Source organism: Mus musculus, chromosome 1, assembly GCF_000001635.26.
Source record: "Mus musculus strain C57BL/6J chromosome 1, GRCm38.p6 C57BL/6J".
NCBI classification, from domain to species: domain Eukaryota; kingdom Metazoa; phylum Chordata; class Mammalia; order Rodentia; family Muridae; genus Mus; species Mus musculus.
In genome coordinates this window covers 30,845,091-30,871,108 of record NC_000067.6, presented here as the reverse complement: position 1 = coordinate 30,871,108, position 26,018 = coordinate 30,845,091, and the positions used below count along the sequence as shown (strand labels likewise).

At 38.9% G+C, this 26,018-nt stretch overlaps 1 protein-coding gene across 14 annotated transcripts in view; it reads left to right on the top strand.

Moving 5' to 3' along the window:
• The window catches only part of Phf3 (PHD finger protein 3), a 71,581-nt gene that overhangs the window by 2,814 nt on the left and 42,749 nt on the right, over positions 1-26,018 (top strand). For 7 of the 14 annotated variants that reach the window (XM_006495838.4, XM_006495836.4, XM_030252762.1 and 4 more), the window contains exon 2: positions 7,854-8,122. The exons of 4 other annotated variants lie outside the window; for them this stretch is intronic. In XM_006495838.4, coding sequence (XP_006495901.1) covers positions 7,879-8,122 — 244 coding nt within the window. In that variant the 5' untranslated portion in view covers positions 7,854-7,878. Of the gene's footprint in view, positions 1-7,852; positions 8,123-26,018 lie in introns of those variants that run through there. 3 more of the 14 variants (XM_011238470.3, XM_030252757.1, NM_001081080.1) reach the window with 2 other exon arrangements.

Genomic DNA, 26,018 nt, shown 5'->3' with positions numbered 1-26,018 from the left:
TGGATTCCTTGGCAAGGTCATACAGTGTTTCTTTTCTGATGCATTTTGCTTTCTTTTCTTTTTTCTTTTTGTTTGTTCTTTTCTTTTTCTTTTTGTTACAGTGTTTTTCTTTGTAGCTGTGGAGGTCCTGGAACTCTGCAGACCAGGCTGACATCACAGAGATCCACCTGCCTCTATTGAGCACGCTGGGAGTAATTGTTGCTTGATTACATGTACTAGGGGATAGCAGAGCACTGGTTTGATTAAAAGTATCTGAAACCAAGCAGCTCTGACCAAAAAACAGGATTTAAAGACATTAGAGAAGCAATCAGTGTATTAAAATTTAAGGAGGCAAGTCAAGTGTTAGGAAAACATTGTATGAATTGCCAAGTACCATACATTATGTTTAGACAATTTTTTTTTGTTAGAGATAAGTATTATTTAAAACAGTATCTCACTACATAGCCTTGGCTGGCCTGAAGTACAGTGTATAGAGTGGTGGGCTCAAACTCAGAGATCTGCCTGTATTGGTGGGCACCTCCATACTTCAGGAATTACATTTTTGATCATTTGCACTGTGAAGAAAAGCTCTAAGAAAATAGTTGAGACTTAAATATTGCCCAGAAGTTTTCATCTGTTGACATAATCACATATATCAGACAGTTTTGAATGGCATGATAGATGACATAGACAGGCTAAGCATAATACTGTAATTGGTATTAGTGTGGGTGGACATGTGAAACCAAGGAGTAGGGAGAAAATACATTCAGAACTTCAGCTGGGAAGTTTACTTTCCTCCAGACGATGTGTGCATATGCACTGAGTGTAGCCATACTACTTTTTATGTGTATAGTGTGGCAAAGTACATACTTCCTGCTTTATTTTTAAAGAAAAGTGGGGTATTTGCTTAGCAATTTTACAGATTTTGTTGTGTTATTAAAGTTATAGAAACAATGTTTTATGTAAGGAGAGTGCATAAAATAAAATGTAGAAGTGCTGGCTCAGAAATCATGCTGCCTGTATTGTATTTTGAGGATATTGGGTATGTGAGCTTTGGAAAATTACATAACCATTTGAGTTTGAATTGCTCTTCTATAGAAGAGACATACTAATTGTACCCACTTTACAGACTCTGATATTTAAGTGCTAAGTGTATGTTGGTCTGGCTGTTAGTACCCATTCTATGACGGTACTTCTGCACTTAATTCAAACTTGTACTGCTGTTGAATGCTATGTAAAAGATGAAATGATGGTAAAATTTAAAAAGAACTTTTTCCTTTTACTGCTTTTGACTGGTCCAGTTCTGATTTTGCCAGGTTCGGCTTCTGCCTGCTAGTTCTTTCTCTAAGTTCATAGGTCTGCTTTAGTCTTTGGGGTCCTCATAGGCAGAGTGGCATTTATCTGTTTTTTTGGGTAAATTCACACAGACTTAATCGTCATGTTTCCCTTTATGAGGTTTTGCTGGTAGATTCTAATTCATATAACTGAAACAGAATTTGAAGTTTGTAGAGCAGTTACTTATAGGATTGTACCTAAATATTTCAGTTTTCTTTGACTATTCTAGAAGGATAACCTAGTATTTATCTATAGATTTTTTAAAAATTTAAAATAATTTAAATTTGTGTGGGTGCTTTGTCTGCATATGTGCCTGCTTCCTACAGAGGCCAAAAGAGAGTCTCAGTTCCCCTGGGACTTGAGTTACAGTTCTAAGCAAGGATGTGGGTGCTGGGAATTGGACGTGGGTCCTGTGTAAGGAATAGCAGCCAACTCTACCTCCTTATCCATGATGTTTTTATATCACTCCTTAAGAAATGACCTTAATGTCATTCAAGTGAGTTTAAAACTCTTCTGTGCTTACACTGAAGACTAGGTGTAACTTGGAGGCTGTAGCGCCTTTCTTATAAAGCGATAATAATGACAGTAGTTCCTGCCTAATAGTGTGATTGTGAGGAGTAGATAGCACCGTGCCATGGACGACTTCTTCCAGCTCTCTGGATAGTAAATAGTTGGCAGTAGGATAGATAGGTCAGTGTAGTAAATCTTGAATGGGCTATTTCTCAAGGCTCAGTTTTTTGCTCCAATGTTTACTCTAGCAAGCACTTTTATCTTTGCTAATAAATTGGGATTATAATATATTGCTGTAAATGAACGGCTTTAGAGGAGCATTTCGTGGCTCATATTGTCTGTTGGCCCCCAGCCCTTGCAATGTGGACTTGTGTGAGGGCATTATAGTGTATTTATTAGATACTTGTGGAACCCTTTCTAACTGTTATGACAGTAAAGGTATCTGAGCATGGCCAAATGTTCTTTGGGTGGGTATAATTGAGAATTAAGAATAATTAAGAATAATTTGTTCCTTATGACCCATACCTGGAGTACCTAGTGTAGGGAGGCAGAGGCAGAAGGGTTAACTGAGGCCAGCCTGGGCTTCAAGAGCCTGTCTCCTACTCACAGTGTGGGAAGAGGTCTGAAGCCTGTGCGGCTTGACAGTAAATTAGGATACAGTACAGTTTATAGTCTGCTAAGGCCATAGTACTTTTTCTACAGCTGCCTGGTAGAAATTTGTTCTCACTAAGCATGCCTGATCAAATTGCTTGATTTCAAGTTTAAATCAAATTTAAATAGTTAAAACTATTATGTCAGAGCTGGAAAGCATCAAGGATGATCCCTTTCTAGGGTTTTGCTTTATTCTAAGTCTTTGCCTGGATCACCCTTATACAGAATTGGTCACTACTTCTCTTTAGGTTTGCAGTAAAATGTTATTTTCATAGTAAGACCTTCACTATCATATATATAAAATGCTCCTTTCCAATTAGTATTACCATGTTTAAATTTTTTCAAAAGTTCTATAATGTCCTTGTGGTTTACTTTTCTATTGCTATGATAAAATACCGTGACCATAGCAACTTATAACAGAAAACAATTGACGGGTCTTATGAGTCCATGATGGCAGAAAAAGACATGACTGCAGGAGCCCTGAGAGCTGACAGCTTGATCCAAAAGCAGGAGGCAGGACAGGACTGGAGAGTGAGAGGGAATAACTAGGAATGGCTTGAGCTTTTGGAACCTGAGCGCCCACCACCAGTGACCCCTCCTTCAGCGAGGCCACACCTAATCACGATCTAACAGAGGACCAAGTATTCAAGCACTCCATTCAGTGGGGGCCATTCTCATTTAAACAGCCGCTGAATGGAGTGGATAGTTTTTGTTTGTTCATGCTACCTCTTACATGTGTGCATGGACATGTGTAGTCTGCATGAGACTGCTGAAGCTCATTCTGTAGTCTCTAGTCTCTCTTTTTGAGGCTTTTTTTGTTTTAATAGATGGGTCTCTTCCCAGGCTGGCTAGCCAAAGCTAGCCTTGAGCTCTGCCCTTCTACTTCCCTTCAGTGCTGGAATTACAGTCATATCCCCAAACCCAGCTCTTGGTCTCTCAACTTTGATACTGGTGTGGATTTATTGAAAGGCTTTAAAAAAGTAATAGAGGATGAAATATATTTTACATAGGTTTGCTTTAGAGATTTTTGTTTGAGACTTTTGATATATTTGGTATTGGTATAGAACTCAACCATTGACCTGTATTTCCAGACAGTCTCACTGAGTTGCCTGGGTTGGCCTTGAACACAAATGTATTCTGTAGCTCAGGTAGGGTTTGACTTTGAAATTATGTAGCGCTTGCCTGCCTGCCAAAGCCAATAGGCCCAGCTAAAAGTAAGACATTTAAAATGAAATCTTAAAGTCAGTTTTTTAAGGTAATTATTTTGATACTTTGTAATTTTTTTACCTATTCTCTTCATACCTGAAGCAGAGAAAAAAATAACATTTTGATTTTACTTAATGTAATTTAATTTAACTGCAGTCTAATCCTCAGAGCATTTTAAAATTGGAAGTATCGCTGGGCGTAGAGTAAATTTTACTTACTACGTTAGTACTCACGATTTTAATTGTGTTATGAGTCTGAGTGGTTCAGTAGAATGGAACTCAGCTATTGGTAATGAGCAGCATTTTTCTTCTCTTGATCTCCCCTCTGAGCTTTCAGAATTCAGGTCAGATATTGTCTACTTACTACCTGAGTGTTCACCTGTGATCCTGTGTTTTGTTTTTTTTTTTTTTTGTTGTTGTTTTTTTTTTAGATTTTTTTTTATTATATGTAAGTACACTGTAGCTGTCTTCAGACACACCAGAGAAGGGCATCAGATCTCATTACGGATGGTCGTGAGCCACCATGTGGTTGCTGGGATTTGAACTCAGGACCTTCAGAAGATCAGTTAGAGTTCTTAATCGCTGAGCCATTTCTCCAGTCCCTCACCTGGGATCCTATTAGCAGCCCTCCAATATTGACAGTCTGCTGATATTTATATTTTATTACATTTGTCTGTAATCTGGCTTGGACTGTGAGTGCAGACATTGCTTGGTTTTCCTTTGTAGTCAGTAATAAATTTGTGTGTGAGTGAGTGAATAAATGAAGGAATGGTTTGAATTATGATTATCCAATTCTGTGACAACTATGTGTATTTTATTGTTTGTAAATAATGGTTGGGACTCTGAACCCAGAAATCACTTCAGATTTTAGCATGTATAATCTCGACTTACTGATGATTTAACAGTATGCATTCCATGAGCCATTTTAAAAAGACGATAAATTGTGTGTTTTGCTTAAATTACCAATGAAAGGAAGTATTTAAGTAAAACCTTGGTGTAAGAGACAGAAATTTGTTTGTATCAAGCAGCTATATAATTACTAAAGATTCTGAAAATACCTTTTTTTTTTTTAATAAAACCTGCCTTTCTTTTACATTACTTGCTATTCCAATGTTCTCTTTTGTTTGCAAGCTGTCTTAATTTGGAGTACTTTTAGATTTATAGGCAAGCTGCAAAGCAGGCTGAGAGTCCTACATACCCTGTATATAGCTTTAATGCATGCATGCCACTGCTTTCAGATGTAGTATTAGTGCCTCTCCGAGCAAACAGCAGCCTCTTAGCTGAAGCACACTTTACTCAGATTTTACCGGCCTTTCCAGAACTGTACTTTTTCTCTTCTGCTGTCAGTCCACATTGCACATAGATTAATGCATCTATTTTAAGTTAGTTAATATTTGGTAGTTAACATTGGTTTTCTAATTAGCAGGAATTATTTTTTAATGTGCATTTTGAATTTTGTGTTAGTCTTGGGCTGCACGTGGAGAGCACCATCTCCTTGGAGATGCTGGACAAGGTGCTGGGAACTCGTGCGAGAGCAGTGCGTGCTTTAGCCAAGCCCTAAAGGCTCTTCCTGCGCTTCAGCCCGAGCATGAGTTATAGTTGGTACTGCTACTTAAGAGCTTTTACACTTGGGATGAATGTTCTTTTCAACATAGCTTGAGTGTTGCTTTGCTGTCCACTGTTTTGCTATTTTTTTCTTTATTGTGTGCAAATCTAATAAGACCCACTTAGTTAGTTAGCCTCGTTAGTTTATATCAATTTCCCTTAAAATATATTCCATAGAGTACTAGTATAGTTCTATGGAAATTGTGGTTTTTGGACCCATAAATATGGGCATCTTTTTGTTTTCTGCCTGAAAAGATTCTCATCTGACTGGTCTGCCAAGGTGTCTCATGGAGTGGTAGCTGCATAGTAAACAGTTGATGAAAAAAGAAAAAATATTGTTAAAGAAACGCAACCTTATTTATTATACACAGTCTTTCTTAGTGTTGGATCATAGGATCTTGACAGTGTTTCCGAAGTCTAGTGAAGAACCGTACTGGAAAATTAAGGAGTTTAGTGTGCTTAATCCTTCTGTTCCTCTGTATCTCTCTCTCTCTCTCTCTCTCTCAAATCGCTCACTTTTGACATGGGAAATATGTTGTTAAAACAGGGTCTTATTGACCCAGGCTGCCTTCAGGATCTTTTTTTTTGGGGGGGGGGGGGTGTTTCCAGACAGGATTTCTCTGTGTAGCCCTGGTTGTCCTGGAGCTCACTTTGTAGACCAGGCTGGCCTTGAACTCAGAAATCCGCCTGCCTCTGCCTCCCGAGTCCTAGGATTAAAGGCGTGAGCCACCACACCCGGCCAGGATCTTTATGTAGCCAAGGCTAGCCCTGAATTCGTGGTCTTCTTCCATTTGAAGAATGATAGGCTATTTCTAAACTATTACAATAATTAAGATTTAGGACATTTCTGTCATTCCTTTAACTTTGCATTTATTCTTCAGTCTTTCGTCCTTATCTTCAGCCCCAGTCACTAATTGGCTGAGAAATTGTTTTTCAACAGCCTTCAGTGAGTCAAGTCTTTGTAGCGCCTAAGCTCAGTATAAAGTGTGAGTAGGTATTTAGGTATGGACTATGGAACTGGATGACTTTGAGGAAGGCCTTTCAATTATTTAACTACATTTTCCTTGTTAAACGAGTATATTATCGAATTCTTTTTATCATTGAGGATTAAGTTATACACATGCAGATGAAATGCTTACCAAAGTATTGCATATAATATGTATTCAGTAGCTTTCTATGGGAACTCCACAGCACCTCCCTTTTTTAGACAGTAATTTAGCTCGTGGGCCAGGCTGGCCTCAGGTGCCTGACCCTGCCGACTCCCGGGCTTACAGGTGTGCAGCATCTCACCCAGCTTTTCCTCTCATTTTTTTTTTTCCATTTTTTATTAGGTATTTAGCTCATTTACATTTCCAATGCTATACCAAAAGTCCCCCTTACCCACCCACCCCCACTCCCCTACCCACCCACTCCCCCCCTTTGGCCCTGGCGTTCCCCTGTACCGGGGCACACAAAGTCTGCGTGTCCAATGGGCCTCTCTTTCCAGTGATGGCCGACTAGGCCATCTTTTGATACATATGCAGCTAGAGTCAAGAGCTCAGGGGTACTGGTTAGTTCATAATGTTGTTCCACCTATAGGGTTGAAGATCCCTTTAGCTCCTTGGGTACTTTCTCTATTCCTCTCATTTTTAAGCAGGGAGATTTTAAGCCAGGTTAAGAAAGTTTTGGTAGATTTAGAGTTATTGTAAAAAGCTTTGAAAATGTAGAGCACAAGATATTGTAGGTGATCAGTGTGATTTTCTAACTGGTTTAATTTTATCTAAAATCATTCATAAAAATGATTGTTTTTGATAATTGAGGCTCCTTGAAATATCCTTGGAATAACTTTGACTGAATGCTTGTGTGTTGGTAAAATTGTGTGTTGGTAGACTAATTGGACATGTGTGTAAGTCCCACATAACTCACTAAAATAAATTTCAGTATATGATGTGATTGTTTTCTTGTCATTTATCTTGTTTTCTCCTACAAGAAGACCCATGGAGAAAGTGTGTGCACAGCTTTGTGCATGTGTATATAAACTTGTGCTTTCTTGGGTTTAGTTAATATTTCTTTAATTCCACGGGGGGGGGGGGGGGAATTGTCTCTCTGTGTTATTTGTGAATAATTTTAATGCTTTGTAAATAAAACAAGGCTACTCTATGGTTTTTAATAGTTGTGGACCATAATTTAAGTAATTGAATTTTAGCTATTTTATGTGGACTCACTGTAAAAGCATTGTTTTATTCTTTATGAAAATGTTATGGTTAAAACACAGTCTTATGGTTGAAACAATTCTTTCAGATATGTCAAAACAATGAACTATATAATTCTAAAAATAAAAAATTTAGTAAGACATTTAGTAGGATTTCTGGTAAGATATTATCCTATATGCATGGTAAAGAAAGGTCATTCAGTAAAAATTTGATCCATGTTTCCAAATGTATGTTCTAAAAAACAGTGAGGGTTTTTTTGAACAACAAATTCAGAAGTGTGTTCTTAGATTCAAAATTATTAAGATAATTTGGTATTAGGTGATTATTTTCAATTGATAGCTTTATTTCTTATGGTATTTTTTTTGTCTTTCTATAGGGTTGAAAGACACACAGAAGTCTTCATGGATATAGTTGATACATTTAATCATTTAATTCCTACTGAACACTTAGATGATGCCCTATTTCTAGGATCCAACCTGGAGAATGAAGTCTGTGAGGATTTTAGTACAAGTCAAAATGTCTTAGAGGACTCGCTGAAGAACATGCTCAGCGATAAGGATCCTATGCTAGGATCTGCAAGTAACCAGTTCTGTTTGCCTGTTTTGGATAGCAATGATCCCAATTTCCAGATGCCTTGTTCAACAGGTAATTCTTACTTTTTTTTTTTTTTTAAGTCTGCAATTTAAAATAAAGACTTTTCAGCAGCATCTTTTTTCCTTTTCTTTTTTAAGAATGAGTGTAGTGCATTTAGGGTTCTTTCCTTTAAATTTAGAGTCTCTTTTCTAGGCATCAGTTTAGAGAATTTCAACTACATTTTCTTCTAAACAGTGTACAGAGTTATTGTCAAGGATGTTATAGATGTAGGTAGAGTGACCAGGTAACTTGGCACATCAGAGTGGGATATTTGTGAGGAGGAAAGGGGTTGCTATTAATAATTATGTCTTTAGAACATGTGAAAATTGGGACTCATGCTGGAAAAAGAGGTTGTCTGGCAAATGGGACAGTGCCATACAGGGCCTGCTAGAGTGAGGAATGAAAGCTGAGGTGACACGTCTTCAGCTTTCATCGTTTTCTTGGTTCTAATCACAGAGACTTTGATACTTTGTATGTCTATTGCAAAGCCAGACCCAAAACTATGTTGTTCTGTACAGTAACTACTAGCCATGTGTAATATTACCGTGAATTAATTTAGTTTCAGTTGAGATGTGCTGTAAAGTGCACATTAAATTTTGGATATTTGATATGAAAGATTGCAAAGTATCTTATTAACTTCTTCATTATGTGGTAAATGATTTTAAATAATTAAAATAATTTAGAATAATTTTAAAGCTATTTGGTTAAATGAATGATGAAAACTAATTTGCCTATTTTATACAAAATTCTTTGTATGAGGCTGTCTGGGTCTCAGGCGTTGCCTCAGGCTAGCCTCCACTTCCTGGGCTCATACAACCCTTCTGCCTGAGTAGATTACTGTGTGCCTGGCTTACCTTTTCTACTGGGATTTACCTATTTGTTTACTTGCTTGAGATTGAACCCAAGGCCTTGCACATGCCAGGCAAATAACCCATCAGGTCTGAGCCTAGCCTGTAGTTTATGTAAGTGACTTCTCAGACATTGAAACACTCATGTGCTTTGAACAGTTAGAAGGCAGTGCTCTAGTCTGTAGTTGAAGCAGCTGAAAGAGTAAGGAGTAACTTTCTGTCAGGCTCAAGTATTTTTAATGAAGTGTCTTTAGAATTGGGTATAATGGTGAATGGCCATAATCCCAGCACTTGGGAAGCTGAGGCAGGAGGATTTTAAGATCATGGCCAGCCTGAGTTCCATATTAAGACCCTATCTCAAAGTCAAGAGAACCCCTGACTCCTTCCCAGAGTAGTTCACAGGTTTATGTGGTACTGGTTTGTGCTAATGACTTTAGACTACTCCTGAAATATGTTTTCAGTGTCTTTGCTATTTGTTTTTAATATTTTTGTCCAGTATTTTAAATTTATATAGTAACTGAATTTTTCGAATGTCTGGATTGCCATTGACTCAGATCATGCTGCCTGAAGACCTCAACACTGGTTACTAGGACACATTTCAGTCACTCCTTAATACTCAAGTGTTTTGAATTGACATGTTGTTACTGGTGTATCTCTGAAATGATTTGTATTGTGTTGTTATCGCATAGGTCATTTTGTTACTTGTATTATAAGTGTTTTAACACTTTACAATTATTTTGTTTATGTGGCTATGCAACTTTTATTTTAAACTTTGATGCCTGTGTCTGTGGGTAGTTACATATCTTTACTGTTAAGTACTTTGATAACCTTTGTTTTTCCATATACAATTGTCTGGTTTAGTCCACAATCAGGAAAACCATTTCATACCTGTGCACATGTTGGAATTACAGTCACCACTGATAATGTTTGGAAGGATCTGGAATCAGTATGGTTAGCATTTTACTTGACAGTTGTACTTACAAAACTCTGACTCATTAGTAATCTTAGTATTTCTGTTGACTCTATGAGATATCTTTTTAAATGATAATTTCTGTTGATGTAAAATTTTTTACTGATGTAAAAAGGCTTCAGTTTTAGGGAATGTTTCTTTTCTAGTTAAAGTGATAAAATTCCTTTCTTGAAATATGTATTTTTGAAGATTGTATTATACTTGTTAATAATGCTTAGTCAAAATATTCTCATTAAATTGTTGGCTGTATTTACCTTAGGTCTATAGAATGAACTTTCATATTCATATGTGTATGATACATACTTTTTAAGTCATGCAGGAGAATCGGAAAGACATTACAGAAACAGTAAAGCCCCTTTTAGGATTGTTTAAATTTCACTATTTGCCAAGCAGTTAGGGGATTTGGTTCATGGCTCTTTTTGTCCTTTGAGCTTGTTGGTTTAGTCAAAAACCCACTGGTTTTCTAATGATTCCAAAATGGAAAACATTTTTTAATTTTTATTTTGGAATAATACTAAATTTAGGAGAGTTTCAAAGAAGAACTCTTAACTAGAATCTAATGAAAATGCCTTATGGAGAGTAACTTTTCCACCTCTTTATAAATTACTTTGAGTTTTTTGTTATGAGCGTGACTTATGGTCTTGCTGGGAGGTAAGCAGGCACAGAAATGCTCTGTCTGTATTTCTCAGGACAGTGACGACTGTAGACTGGTTATTTTATAGCTTTCCAGTTTTTTAAGTGCTGTAAAAATAGCAAGTGGAGAAAGTGGAATATCTTTTTCTCTGCTCTACTGAACCTGGTTGTCTCTGTGGCTCTTTAGAGATTTCTTGTGTTGTTGACAGAGTTTGGTGGTTTGTATTTTTGCTGTCTATAGAAACTCATGCCTGTAATCTCAGTGTTTGAGAGGCTGAGGTAGGAGGATCGTCAGGAGTTCCACGCTAGACTGGCGTAGATGGTAATTCCAGTCCACTTAGGTACACAGAGAAAGATCCTGTCGCACCAAAATCTTTGCTTGTGCTAATTTACTTCTGAGCAGGGTGCTGGGTTTATAGTGACTTGGAAGTTTCTTAGCAGTAGTATGATTTAGTACCACTTTTGGCAGTTTCTTTGTAAGATTAGCATATTTATGCATATTCATAGATTAATGTGGTTTCAGTACTTATACACAGTGTGTGATGATCGAACACATCCTCTTGGAGACAGACTTGTGTTGACAAATTTCTCATTACTTTATTCTTTTTTTTTTTTTTTTTTTCCATTTTTTATTAGGTATTTAGCTCATTTACATTTCCAATGCTATACCAAAAGTCCCCCTTACCCACCCACCCCCACTCCCCTACCCACCCACTCCCCCCCTTTGGCCCTGGCGTTCCCCTGTACCGGGGCACACAAAGTCTGCGTGTCCAATGGGCCTCTCTTTCCAGTGATGGCCGACTAGGCCATCTTTTGATACATATGCAGCTAGAGTCAAGAGCTCAGGGGTACTGGTTAGTTCATAATGTTTTTCCACCTATAGGGTTGAAGATCCCTTTAGCTCCTTGGATACTTTCTCTAGCTCCTCCATTGGGAGCCCTGTGATCCATCCATTAGCTGACTGTGAGCATCCACTTCTGTGTTTGCTAGGCCCCGGGATAGTCTCACAAGAGACAGCTACATCTGGGTCCTTTCGATAAAATCTTGCTAGTATATGCAATGGTGTCAGCGTTTGGATGCTGATTATGGGGTGGATCCCTGGATATGGCAGTCTCTACATGGTCCATCCTTTCATCTCAGCTCCAAACTTTGTTTCTGTAACTCCTTCCATGGGTGTTTTGTTCCCACTTCTAAGGAGGGGCATAGTGTCCACACTTCAGTCTTCATTTTTCTTGAGTTTCATGTGTTTAGGAAATTGTATCTTCTATCGTGGGTATCCTAGGTTTTGGGCTAGTATCCACTTATCAGTGAGTACATATTGTGTGAGTTCCTTTGTGGTTGTGGTTGTGTTACCTCACTCAGGATGATGCTCTCCAGGTCCATCCATTTGGCTAGGAATTTCATAAATTCATTCTTTTTAATAGCTGAGTAGTACTCCATTGTGTAGATGTACCACATTTTCTGTATCCATTCCTCTGTTGAGGGGCATCTGGGTTCTTTCCAGTTTCTGGCTATTATAAATAAGGCTGCTATGAACATAGTGGAGCATGTGTCCTTCTTACCAGTTGGGGCTTCTTCTGGATATATGCCCAGGAGAGGTATTGCTGGATCCTCCGGTAGTACTATGTCCAATTTTCTGAGGAACCGCCAGACTGATTTCCAGAGTGGTTGTACAAGCCTGCAATCCCACCAACAATGGAGGAGTGTTCCTCTTTCTCCACATCCTCGCCAGCATCTGCTGTCACCTGAATTTTTGATCTTAGCCATTCTGACTGGTGTGAGGTGGAATCTCAGGGTTGTTTTGATTTGCATTTCCCTGATGATTAAGGATGTTGAACATTTTTTCAGGTGCTTCTCTGCCATTCGGTATTCCTCAGGTGAGAATTCTTTGTTCAGTTCTGAGCCCCATTTTTTAAGGGGGTTATTTGATTTTCTGAGGTCCACCTTCTTGAGTTCTTTATATATGTTGGATATTAGTCCCCTATCTGATTTAGGATAGGTAAAGATCCTTTCCCAGTCTGTTGGTGGTCTTTTTGTCTTATAGACAGTGTCTTTTGCCTTGCAGAAACTTTGGAGTTTCATTAGGTCCCATTTGTCAATTCTCGATCTTACAGCACAAGCCATTGCTGTTCTGTTCAGGAATTTTTCCCCTGTGCCCATATCTTCAAGGCTTTTCCCCACTTTCTCCTCTATAAGTTTCAGTGTCTCTGGTTTTATGTGAAGTTCCTTGATCCACTTAGATTTGACCTTAGTACAAGGAGATAAGTATGGATCGATTCGCATTCTTCTACATGATAACAACCAGTTGTGCCAGCACCAATTGTTGAAAATGCTGTCTTTCTTCCACTGGATGGTTTTGGCTCCCTTGTCGAAGATCAAGTGACCATAGGTGTGTGGGTTCATTTCTGGGTCTTCAATTCTATTCCATTGGTCCACTTGTCTGTCTCTATACCAGTACCATGCAGTTTTTATCACAATTGCTCTGTAGTAAAGCTTTAGGTCAGGCATGGTGATTCCACCAGAGGTTCTTTTATCCTTGAGAAGAGTTTTTGCTATCCTCGGTTTTTTGTTATTCCAGATGAATTTGCAAATTGCTCCTTCTAATTCGTTGAAGAATTGAGTTGGAATTTTAATGGGGATTGCATTGAATCTGTAGATTGCTTTTGGCAAGATAGCCATTTTTACAATGTTGGTCCTGCCAATCCATGAGCATGGGAGATCTTTCCATCTTCTGAGATCTTCTTTAATTTCTTTCTTCAGGGACTTGAAGTTTTTATCATACAGATCTTTCACTTCCTTCGTTAGAGTCACGCCGAGATATTTTATATTATTTGTGGCTATTGAGAAGGGTGTTGTTTCCCTAATTTCTTTCTCAGCCTGTTTATTCTTTGTGTAGAGAAAGGCCATTGACTTGTTTGAGTTAATTTTATATCCAGCTACTTCACCGAAGCTGTTTATCAGGTTTAGGAGTTCTCTGTTGGAATTTTTAGGGTCACTTATATATACTATCATATCATCTGCAAAAAGTGATATTTTGACTTCCTCTTTTCCAATTTGTATCCCCTTGATCTCCTTTTGTTGTCGAATTGCTCTGGCTAATACTTCAAGTACTATGTTGAAAAGGTAGGGAGAAAGTGGGCAGCCTTGTCTAGTCCCTGATTTTAGTGGGATTGCTTCCAGCTTCTCTCCATTTACTTTGATGTTGGCTACTGGTTTGCTGTAGATTGCTTTTATCATGTTTAGGTATTGGCCTTGAATTCCTGATCTTTCCAGAACTTTTATCATGAATGGGTGTTGGATCTTGTCAAATGCTTTTTCTGCATCTAAGGAGATGATCATGTGGTTTTTGTCTTTGAGTTTGTTTATATAATGGATTACATTGATGGATTTTCGTATATTAAACCATCCCTGCATCCCTGGAATAAAACCTACTTGGTCAGGATGGATGATTGCTTTAATGTGTTCTTGGATTCGGTTAGCGAGAATTTTATTAAGGATTTTTGCATCGATGTTCATAAGAGAAATTGGTCTGAAGTTCTCTATCTTTGTTGGATCTTTCTGTGGTTTAGGTATCAGAGTAATAGTGGCTTCATAAAATGAGTTGGGTAGAATACCTTCTACTTCTATCTTGTGAAAAAGTTTGTGCAGAACTGGAGTTAGATCTTCTTTGAAGGTCTGATAGAACTCTGCACTAAACCCGTCTGGTCCTGGGCTTTTTTTGGCTGGGAGACTATTAATAACTGCTTCTATTTCTTTAGGGGATATGGGACTGTTTAGAAGGTCAACTTGATCCTGATTCAACTTTGGTACCTGGTATCTGTCCAGAAATTTGTCCATTTCGTCCAGGTTTTCCAGTTTTGTTGAGTATAGCCTTTTGTAGAAGGATCTGATGGTGTTTTGGATTTCTTCAGGATCTGTTGTTATGTCTCCCTTTTCATTTCTGATTTTGTTAATTAGGATTTTGTCCCTGTGCCCTTTAGTGAGTCTAGCTAAGGGTTTATCTATCTTGTTGATTTTCTCAAAGAACCAACTCCTCGTTTGGTTAATTCTTTGAATAGTTCTTCTTGTTTCCACTTGGTTGATTTCACCCCTGAGTTTGATTATTTCCTGCCGTCTACTCCTCTTGGGTGAATTTGCTTCCTTTTTTTCTAGAGCTTTTAGATGTGTTGTCAAGCTGCTAGTATGTGCTCTCTCCCGTTTTTTCTTGAAGGCACTCATAGCTATGAGTTTCCCTCTTAGAAATGCTTTCATTGTGTCCCAAAGGTTTGGGTACGTTGTGGCTTCATTTTCATTAAACTCTAAAAAGTCTTTAATTTCTTTCTTTATTCCTTCCTTGACCAAGGTATCATTGAGAAGAGTGTTGTTCAGTTTCCATGTGAATGTTGGCTTTCTGTTATTTATTTTGTTATTGAAGATCAGCCTTAGTGCATGGTGATCTGATAGGATACATGGGACAATTTCAATATTTTTGAATCTGTTGAGGCCTGATTTGTGACCTATTATGTGGTCAATTTTGGAGAAGGTACCATGAGGTGCTGAGAAGAAGGTATATCCTTTTGTTTTAGGGTAAAATGTTCTGTAGATATCTGTCAGATCCATTTGTTTCATCACTTCTGTTAGTTTCAGTGTGTCCCTGTTTAGTTTCTGTTTCCATGATCTGTCCATTGGTGAAAGTGGTGTGTTGAAGTCTCCCACTATTATTGTGTGAGGCGCAATGTGTGCTTTGAGCTTTACTAAAGTTTCTTTAGTGAATGTGGCTGCTCTTGTATTTGGAGCATAGATATTCAGAATTGAGAGTTCCTCTTGGAGGATTTTACCTTTGATGAGAATGAAGTGTCGCTCCTTGTCTTTTTTGATGACTTTGGGTTGGAAGTCAATCTTATCAGATATTAGGATGGCTACTCCTGCTTGTTTCTTCATACCATTTGCTTGGAAAATTGTTTTCCAGCCTTTCATTCTGAGGTAGTGTCTATCTTTTTCTCTGAGATGAGTTTCCTGTAAGCAGCAAAATGTTGGGTCTTGTTTGTGTAGCCAGTTTGTTAGTCTATGTCTTTTTATTGGCGAGTTGAGACCATTGATGTTAAGAGATATTAAGGAAAAGTAATTGTTGCTTCCTGTTATTTTAGTTGTTAAAGGTGGCATTCTGTTCTTGTGGCTGTCTTCTTTTAGGTTTGTTGAGGGATTACCTTCTTGTTTTTTCTAGGGTGTTGTTCCCGTTCTTGTATTGGTTTTTTTCTGTTATTATCCTTTGAAGGGCTGGATTCGTGGAGAGATAATGCGTGAATTTGGTTTTGTCGTGGAATACTTTGGTTTCTCCCTCTATGATAATTGAGAGTTTGGCTGGGTATAGTAGCCTGGGCTGCAGTTTGTGTTCTCTTAGTGTCTGTATAACATCTGTCCAGGCTCTTCTGGCTTTCATAGTCTCTGGTGAAAAATCTGGTGTAATTCTGATAGGCTTGCCTTTATATGTTACTTGACCTTTTTCCCTTACTGCTTTTAGTATTCTATCTTTATTTAGTGCATTTGATGTTCTGATTATTATGTGTCGGGAGGAATTTCTTTTCTGGTCCAGTCTATTTGGAGTTCTGTAGGCTTCTTGTATGTTCATATGCATCTCATTCTTTAGATTTGGGAAGTTTTCTTCAATAATTTTGTTGAAGATGTTTGCTGGACCTTTGAGTTGAAAATCTTCATTCTCATCCACTCCTATTATCCGTACGTTTGGTCTTCTTATTGTGTCCTGGATTTCCTGGATATTTTGAGTTAGGATCTTTTTGCATTTTCCATTTTCTTTGATTGTTGTGCCGATGTTCTCTATGGAATCTTCTGCACCTGAGATTCTCTCTTCCATCTCTTGTATTCTGTTGCTGATGCTCAAATCTATGGTTCCAGATTTCTTTCCTAGGGTTTCTATCTCTAGTGTTGCCTCGCTTTGAGTTTTCTTTATTGTGTCTACTTCCCTTTTTAGGTCTAGTATGGTTTTGTTCATTTCCATCACCTGTTTGTATGTTTTTTCCTCTTTTTCTGTAAGGACTTCTACCTGTTTGATTGTGTTTTCCTGTTTTTCTTTAAGGACTTGTAACTCTTTAGCAGTGTTCTCCTGTATTTCTTTAAGTGATTTATTAAAGTCCTTCTTGATGTCCTCTACCATCATCATGAGATATGCTTTTAAATCTAGGTCTAGGTTCTCAGGTGTGTTGGGGTTCCCTGGACTGGGCGAAGTGGGTGTGCTGGGTTCTGGTGATGGTGAGTGGTCTTGGTTCCTGTTAGTAAGATTCCTCCGTTTACCTTTCGCCATCTGGTAATCTCTGGAGTTAGTAGTTATAGTTGACTCTGTTTAGAGATTGTTCTTCTGGTGATTCTGTTACCGTCTATCAGCAGACCTGGGAGACAGATTCTCTCCTCTGAGTTTCAGTGCTCAGAGCACTCTCTGCTGGCAAGCTCTCTTACAGGGAAGGTGCGCAGATATCTTGTATTTGGACCTCCTCCTGGCCGAAGAAGAAGGCCCAAAACAGGACCTTTCTCAGACACTGTGTTGCTTTGGCAGTTCCCAGGTGGTACAGACTCTCACCTAAGCAGACTAAATTCCTAAGTTCCTTGGAGTCCCGGGACCAAGATGGCGACCGCTGCTGCTGTGGCTTAGGCCGCCTCCCCAGCCGGGCGGGCACCTGTCCTCTGGTCCGGAAGGTGGCCGGCTGTCCCCGGCCCACACAGGGTGCTGCCTCAGCGCCTCTGTGCTTCTGCCTGTTCCAGAAGCTGTCAGGTTCTCTGGCGCACCCTCTCACCTGTTCAGACTAATTTCCTAAGTTCGGCGGGTCCCGGACCAAGATGGCGACCGCTGCTGCTGTGGCTTAGGCCGCCTCCCCCCGTCTCATTACTTTATTCTATATCAGCATATTCTCTCTTTGTAGCTTTGTAATAATTGTTACTTTTTTTTTTTTTACATCTTTTCTACTCTGGCTTTTTAAGAAACTTGTTCTAAAGTTTTGCTTTTTTGACATGCACTGCCATATTTTCTTTAAAAATTGAATTGTGAAAGCTGTTAAGAACACTTTAAATAGCATCCTAGTGTCACAGGGACAGTTTTCCTCTGTTGCATGTAACTATTAAAACAATCCATGCTAATGCCAGCTATGCAGTAACGTGATCTACTCTCCCTCATTGGGAGCTGCAAGGCTGGCTGTCACAAATCCCTGTGTCCCAGGAACATCAAAACTGCAGAGGCTTGTAAATTATCAGTAAGATTTATAACAGTAAATTCTCAACCCACACAACATCCACACAAAGAATAGTTGATGTTGATACAAGCTGCCCACCTAGATTGGACAAATTGCCCTATATTATTCTATACTCTTCTATGATATCCATAGCTACCTGTGGCTATTTCAAGTCACATAGATGCTGTTTGTCCTCTTCCTCCATCTTTTTCTGTCCTTCTCCCATCTGTCCCCTGTCCTCTCTCTATAAAACTCCTAGCCCCCTGCCCCCCTTTACCATTGCCCAGTCACAGGCTCTAGCCTTATATATATAGTTCACTTGACCTTACCTATGTACAGACAGCAATTTACATTCCTCTGCATTTATTTTTCCTTTGCAGTAGTGTTGGGAACATTCCCCAAATGTTGGATTGTTTTGGTGTTGATCTTTTGATGGTAAGTAGGAAATTTAGTGGTGTTTTACTGTGGAATAATGGATCGTTATTCAGATCGTCTGTAGTACCTTGGGGAGCCAGTAAGGAGCAGAGTGAGAAAGAAGCCTTTATAGTAAGTAGCATCTGTGCTGGTTTCTCCTTCTGTTTCAGGTTAGGGAACGGTTTTCCTTGTAAGTCAGTGCATGGGTGTAAGGCTTGTTAGATAAGGAAGTTGAGGTGGGTATCTGTTTTATTCAGAGTTTAAATGCTAGTCTTTCTAAAAAAATGTACTCAGTATTGTTTAACTGACTATCTAGGTATCATATCCTGGCCAAGTTGATGTAAAATTAATCACCATTTCAAGGCATCAAACTTAACAACTGTGTTAGCTCACTCCTAAGTTAAGTTACTGCTTTGTATTGGTTGTCAGAGAGTCATTTCAGTCTCAGGAGTTTTGGGGCAGTGTTTTAAAGTGAGCTTTTGGGCAGAGGCAGTTTATGAAGAAAGCCCCTAGTTCCTTTTCTACAGAGGATGTCTTTGAAGGTAGCTGATAAATGGCTAGTGCCTCCATGTTAATGTACCAGGTGCTAGGTAGAAGTGATTTACTGGACTTATCTCATTCCGTCTTAGGAAACCTTACAGCTACAGCTGTACACACAGTAACTATGTCAGTTCCTTGTCTATTGCTGCAGTAAAGTGCCAGGACCAAGCGCAATTTAAGGAAGGAAAGATTGGTTTTGGCTCACAGTTCCAGGGTGATGACTAGGAAGACAGGACAGCTGAGGGCCAGTATCAGATGCCAGCTTATCATCTGACAGCTGCACACAGGAAGCAGAGAGGGGACCAGGAAGCAGGAGTGAGACTTTAAACACCCAAAGCCTGCCACAGTCATATACTTTCTCCAGCAAGGCTACAGCCTTGGAACCAAGCAATACTGTTGACTGATGACCAAGTGCGCAAACACTTGGGGGTGGGGGTATTCATTCAAATCACAGCACTTATCAACAGGTTTCTATTTCTTTCTTTCTATTTCTTTTCTATAAAAAGCCACAATACACATTGGTGTAGTATCTTAAGTTTTCTGCTGCTTATATAGTTGAATGCTCTTATAATCAGGACTCTAAAAGCTGGTTCTCAAATTTCATTTGGTTTTATTTTCAATTAGGATAGAGTTTTAAAATATGTTTTTTAGAAGGATAAAGAGACTAGATTTTTTTTTTTAATACTGGGTTTAGGGGAGATTAATAAAGTCTGCAATAGCTTATTCTTATAAGGGGATGTAGGGAGGAAAGATACAAACAGAACAATTAGCTAGTGATTCAGTTGATTGTGCAAATAGATGCTCTTAAAAATATGCAGTTAATAAGTACCAGTACAAGCTGCCCAAAATGTTATGTGTCAGACAGTTGTTATTTCAGGGTAGAGGTCTGCTGTCCCTGAAACTGTCACAGTCCTGCCTCAGCCTCCCAAAGTACAGCATTTTTGTTTGTTTGTCTGTTTAAAATGATGTATTTTGAGCTGTATTCATTTGTTGAATATGAGTTTTGTGTTATGTCATTTACCAGACTACAGATACACAAAAGTGAATAAAAGAAAATTTGCTTCAGTTATTACCGAGCTTAGCATTTAGTAGAGAAATAAGAGCTTTGAGGAATTGAGTATATTTTGTAAGGCAGTTATGTCTTCTACATGCATTTGTTGGAGGAGATAGTTAGCAGTGGCTGGAATGTTCCTGAGCTGTGTTGTTAGGCCAGGACTTCCTGGATCATTTCCTACAGTTGTGATTTCAGCTAGCAACCTTGAATGATAAGGTTCCTTATCACATCCTTTATTCCAAAGAGGTGACTTGCTTAGTCCATTACAAAAGCAATAAACAACTATATCACTCCTGTTTATTGCTTTAGTTCACTTTTGATGCAGACATCCAGCTAAGGTAATCTTGGGGGTTATTGTGTGAAACTGGTCAGAGGCACCGACTACTATCATAATCTGGGTTCTTTTCTGCCACAAACAAGACTCTGTTTGTCTTGGTAGTCTTGTGTTTTGTGTCAGCAGCCATGAATCAGGCAGGACCTAGTTTGTAGAAAAATAGAGTCAAATCCTAGCCCCTTTCCACAGTGTAACATTTCTGTGTTTAATCTCATATATGCATTATGTATATCCCATATATACATTAATCTTACATTACATGGCTACTTCACATCATTAATAAAGACAAAAATTAAATGAAGCAACTTCTCTGAATGTGTGTGTATATACATATACATATATATGTACATATGCATATACATATACATACACATATACATATATTATTCATACAGGCAGTAGAGACGTGGTTACTTAGTAATCTTTGACTTGAAAGAAATAAACCAAAGACAAGGCAGGGTGTTGGACCAGGAGGCCAGACGTGAGCAGGTGTCCTGTAGGTGTGTTGCCAGTGTGCGGCATCTGACCCTGCTGTAGATTCTCACAGAAGCATAGAAATCTTCACGGTAAAAAAACAAAGCCTAGTGCTTTGAGTAAAATTGTTTTGGACACTAAACTATAATTTCTGTCCAGAGTTTTATTTTAATGTGTAATAATGGCACTCTTTAACAGTATACTTTCAGAGACCATAGGCTTTATTATCTTTTGAACATAGATATTTTTTAAAAATGTCTCTCAGTATGTCCCCATATAAGCAGTACTATGGAACTAATGAAGAGGAACTAGTGTGGCCCAATCTCAAGATGCATTTTTAAGTTCTTTTCAAACAGCTTTTCCTGGATGATAAGTGATACTGTTTGTTATCTTTTGTCACGGGAATGAGATTGTAGGAATTTAAAGGGGTTGAAAGGGTAGTTTGTTTGCTCTCTTGTCCTTGAGGAAGACAGGGCCAAGAAGTGAGCTGAAAATTTCTGTATCGTGCCCAGCATTGGAGAGCAGAAGGGCTTGTTATGTTGGTCATGTAACTCGGCCCTGATTTTTGCTTTACAGCCCAAGTTTAAGGTGAACTTACAGAGTAAGTTCCTGTGCTGTCCTCTTTGGTTGAATAATTATCCTTGGGGCTTTCTTCAAGGTTACGCGGCATTATAGAGTCCTTGCTACCATCTTCTCCACAGTGCTGCCTGCTGCTTCTGGAGTCCTTATGCCTTGGTCTTATCCTCATACTCCGCTTTTCGGTCTTTATCTATTTAGTTGGAGCGTCTTCCTAGAAGATTTCTCAGCTGAAGCTTCTGTGTTCATACCGTGCTTTGTTGTCCATCCCTCTCTCAAGTTCTCATGCTTTGTTACCGACTTAATCTTTGTGTAAATGTGTTGCGGTAGTAGAAGACGCAAACTGGATAAAGTCATTTACAAAGAAGTTGTTTCAAGTCTGAGGGTATCTAAAATGATGACATTGTTGAATGCTAAATTGTTGCAGGCCCTCTTTTTTCTAATAAAGCTGATTTCTTGTAACCACTCTGAAGATCAGGATGAAGCATCTTCCTGGTGTGGTTGTGTATCTATATGAGACGGCAACTCCAATAATAAAATGTGAAAAGAAGAGGGTCCCCTGTGTGGACAAGAGCCTATTAGAGCATACTGAAATTGTGATATATACAATGATTATATTTGACAGCTTTACTCTTTTAGTCGAAAGTATGGTTACTGGGACCACAACCCTCCTGCATCTGCCTTCCAGATACTAGCACCGCAGTACTTGGCTTTAGTTTCATCCCCCCCCCCCCTTTTTTTTTGTGCATTTACACATGTGTGCATATAGGTATCTGCATGTTCCTGCAGCTACCTGCAGCAGTCATAGCTGTTAGATCTTCCTGGACCTGGAGTTGTAAGTGGTTGTTCGGCACCTGTTGTAACTAGGAGTTGAACTTGGGCCTCAGGAAGAGCACTGGATGATCCTTACCACTGAGCTATCTCAAACTCCCAAATTTATTTTTATACTCTGTATTCTCAACTTAGAATTTAAATAATCTTATCATACTTGCATATACTGCTTTAAACATTGATATTTAACATATTCAGAGCTCCTAGCATAATTAAAAGAGAATATTCTAAGTTACTTGTTTGGTAATTTTGTATTTATACATGTTAACATGGAATATATTAGGATTGTGAGGGCCAGTGAGATGGCTCGTGGGTAATCACTGGCAAGCCTGATTACCTGAGATCACGGAGCACACATGGTAGAGGAGAGAAACAACTCCCATCAGTGGTCCTTGACCTTTACTTGCATGCCACACATAGACATGAAGTAAATATAATAAAGATAAAAAATTTATAGGCACTGAACTTGGTGCTTGTACTCTGGCTGAGGCAGGAGGATTGCTGGAACCTAGAGGTCAGCATGGGTTTCACAATTTAAAAAACAAACAACTCGTTTTCCAAATAAAACTTCTCTCCAGTGAAAAACAGCAAAAGAATGTGGAACTTGTGTCTGTGAGTGTGGGCGAAGGGCATTTTTGAATAGAGTAGCACCTAGTCTATGATGCTCTTGTTTTAAATTTTACAATTGTTTGTTATCCTTGTGGTTGTGAGTGTGTGTGACGTGGGTGTGAGTACCACGGTGTGCAGGACGTGGTTGTGACTTGGTGTAGTCCGTTTTCTCCTAAAGCCTTTTGGTGGTTTCTGTTCATGGAACTCTGTCATGCTTGCATGTTAAATGTTTTTATATGCTGAGCTATTTCTGTCCTTACTTGCTTTTTTATGTGAAGAATTCATGAAGTGTTTTTCTGAACTTGCTTTTATGTTGGTCTAATTGACTCCATAATTATTAACGTTTTTCTGTCAAGAAGAGCAATGAGTGATAAAGATCTTTAAGTCCTTTGTTAGGTTTGAAGGACGCTGAGTAGAGCCCTGAGTAAAGATGGAGTGGTGTGGGGACTCCAGCAACTTGCAGGGGATTCTTGTCTGGGTCTTGTCCCTGCTCATTTTCTCTGTTCTGTGGTTTCATGTACCTAGTTGGGTTTGCAATTTCTTTGTAGTGGCAGGTTCTGTTTCTAAAGAAGGAAAGCCTTGTTGATGACCTGGATTTTACATTTCAAAAAGTTAGACATTCCCCACTTTCCTACTGACTCCACCAGAAACAACATCTTGCAGCCTTTGTTCTTTCCTGTGTCTGTTGCTGTTGTGGAGTTCCTCCAAAGTTCCAGCTGACTTACTGGGTTATGTGGACTCAGAATATTTGACCACAGTTTTAGTAGTGCCAGGTTCACCTGAGAGTGGAAATAACTCCATTTAACATTGTGGGTCTTGGGCTTCACAGTCTAGAGAGTAATTGTCACATCCGTAGGAAGGTAGGTTGGGAAATGTAGTCTCTGTGAGGGACATGCACCCAGTTACAAGATTGGCTGAGTGGTCTTGAGCAGTCACTGGTAGCTTCAAGCTTGCCTGCCACTTATTTGTGCTCTGCCTCTTCCCACTCCCGCGTCATTCAAGGTGAGTGAAGTACTTGGCTAATTTCTGAGTTGACCCTGCTTCACTTGTCTAAGGCTTTTATGCAGGTTCCGGTTTTCACCTCTTTCATGGATCATAAGCATTTATCTTCATTTGTTCTGACTTAGGGAGAAAGTGAATTATTGTAATGTTTAACCTTGTAGATGTGTGTCAACATTACTGCTTGCTTACTTGAGGCTTCCTTCTTTGTGGAAGTGTCAGTGTGCAGGTGTGCGTGCGTGCGTGAGTGAGTGTGTGCGTGCGTGAGTGAGTGCGTGCGTGAGTGCGTGCGTGCGTGAATAGACCAGAGGTCCATGTCAGGTATCTTCCTTGGTTACTCTCCACTTGTTTTTTAGTCAGGGTCTCATATAGTACAGGATGTCCTTAAATTTACTAAATAGCCTAGTGATACTGAATTCCTGATAGTTCTACTTCTACCCCACAGACTGTTGGAGGTTTAGACATCCACTGGTATACAGTGTTTGCTATGGATTACTAAAATATCATCTTTATGGAAGGGACTAATATGACTTACTGCTTAGATCTTTTCATAATGGAAGATGCCATTGTGTTTGTAATACCAGTCTCATTTGTAAAACATTAAGCTTGCTTTGTAAAATAAAAATGCTTAATTCATCCTTAAATGTAATAATTTCTTTAAAGCCCTTGCTGTGAATTAAAACTTGCTGTGGTATATCTTAAAAGTCATTTCCCATTCTATTAGTGCAAACAATCTTACTGTTTATAATAAAATTTTAAAATCTAGAGAGCACTGTGTTAATAATGCAGTATGGAGGCAAACATGTTCTTAGGCATCAATTTTTCTCCTTTAGGAGTCTTGGTTCTTAGTGTTTCTCCAGGACATGGTGTGGCTGGGACTGCTCCCCCAATGGTGCGGGTGTTCCTTGGAGTGAATATTGGTAACATTCATTTTGATTTAGATTTGCGGGGAAGGTAAAAGAAGTTTTTCTTCTAGGTCATTGATTGTCTAGTTACAGATACTCCCTCAGGTTAAAAAGACATTAAAGCTGCTGTGTGGGGAGCAGAGAGCTAGCTTAGCAACTAAGAACACTTGCTTGCTCATAGGAGCACCTGAGTACAGTTCCCAGCTTATAAGTGCCTGTAACTCCAGCTCCAGGCAGCTGAAGCCGGTCTTGCTTCTGAGGACACCCACACTTGCATGAACAAATACCCTCACACATACATACACAAAATTAAAAATAAATCTTTTTAAAAATGTATATAAGGGATTATATAACTGATATTTTATTTAAGGTATGATTTTAGTGTATTCTGGCTTCATGTATTATTCCCCTGAATTTTGCTAAATAATTGACATTGACTTTAAAAAATGTCGATATATATAAACATTTTTATTGTGTGTGCATGAATGCTTGCACATGCATGTGCCTGCTTGTGCCATGTTGAGCATATGGAGATACGGAAGTCAGAGAAAAACTTTTAGGAGTTGCTTATGTTCGTCCGTCATGTGTGTTCCAGGGATTGAAGTCAGGGAGTCAGGCTGGGAGGCCAGTGCCATTGTTAGCCATTCTGCTGGTGGAACATACTGTACCTCTCCTCCTCTTTTTATGAGGCAGGACCTCTCTGACTCTGTAGACCAGACTGCCTTCAAAACTCATGGCAGTCCTCTTGCCTCTGCCTCCCAAGTGCTGAGATTAAAGACACCTCTGCACATTGAGATTTACAATACCTTAGGAAATGAGATTTTCATTAAAATGACTGAGTTTTCGAGTGTAGGCACTGCTGCCCCACAGTGTACCTGTCAGAGCATAATTTGGGAATCAGTCCCTGCTACTTCCAGACTCTAGGCTAGTGGGCCTGTGAGCTCTTAGTTTATGTTCCAAATTCCATCCCTCATCTCTGTAGAGATGCTGGGGGGTAGGTATATGTCACCAAATCGCCTTCATGTTAGGTTAGTAGTTCTTTTCTTTCACTTCGTCTTTTCAACTTTTTATATTTCTTTTAAAGTATACATACTTGCATACCTTTTAAAAGGCCATTATAAATGTGTTTTACAGTAAAATGGACTGGAAATCAAGTATATGCTATTTTGATATCTAGATAAGGATACTATTTATTTTCTTAAAAAGAAAGGTTTTTCATTGTAAATATTTGTATTTTGAGATTTTCATACATAATGATAATGATAGTATAGTGTGTACACAGGTGCCTTCTGTTGGGACTCACCATTGTTAATATTTGGTTCTGTTTGCTTTACTCATGTATGAAGTTTTCGAGTTCACCCACTGCAGCTGTAAGATATCTCACAGGAAGGACTCAGGAACAATTCTGTACCTAAGTGGTGACATAAATATTAATGTAGTTATCTATTCAGGCTCAAGTTTACTACTTGTGCCCAAGTTATATTTTTCATCTTGTTTATTTAAA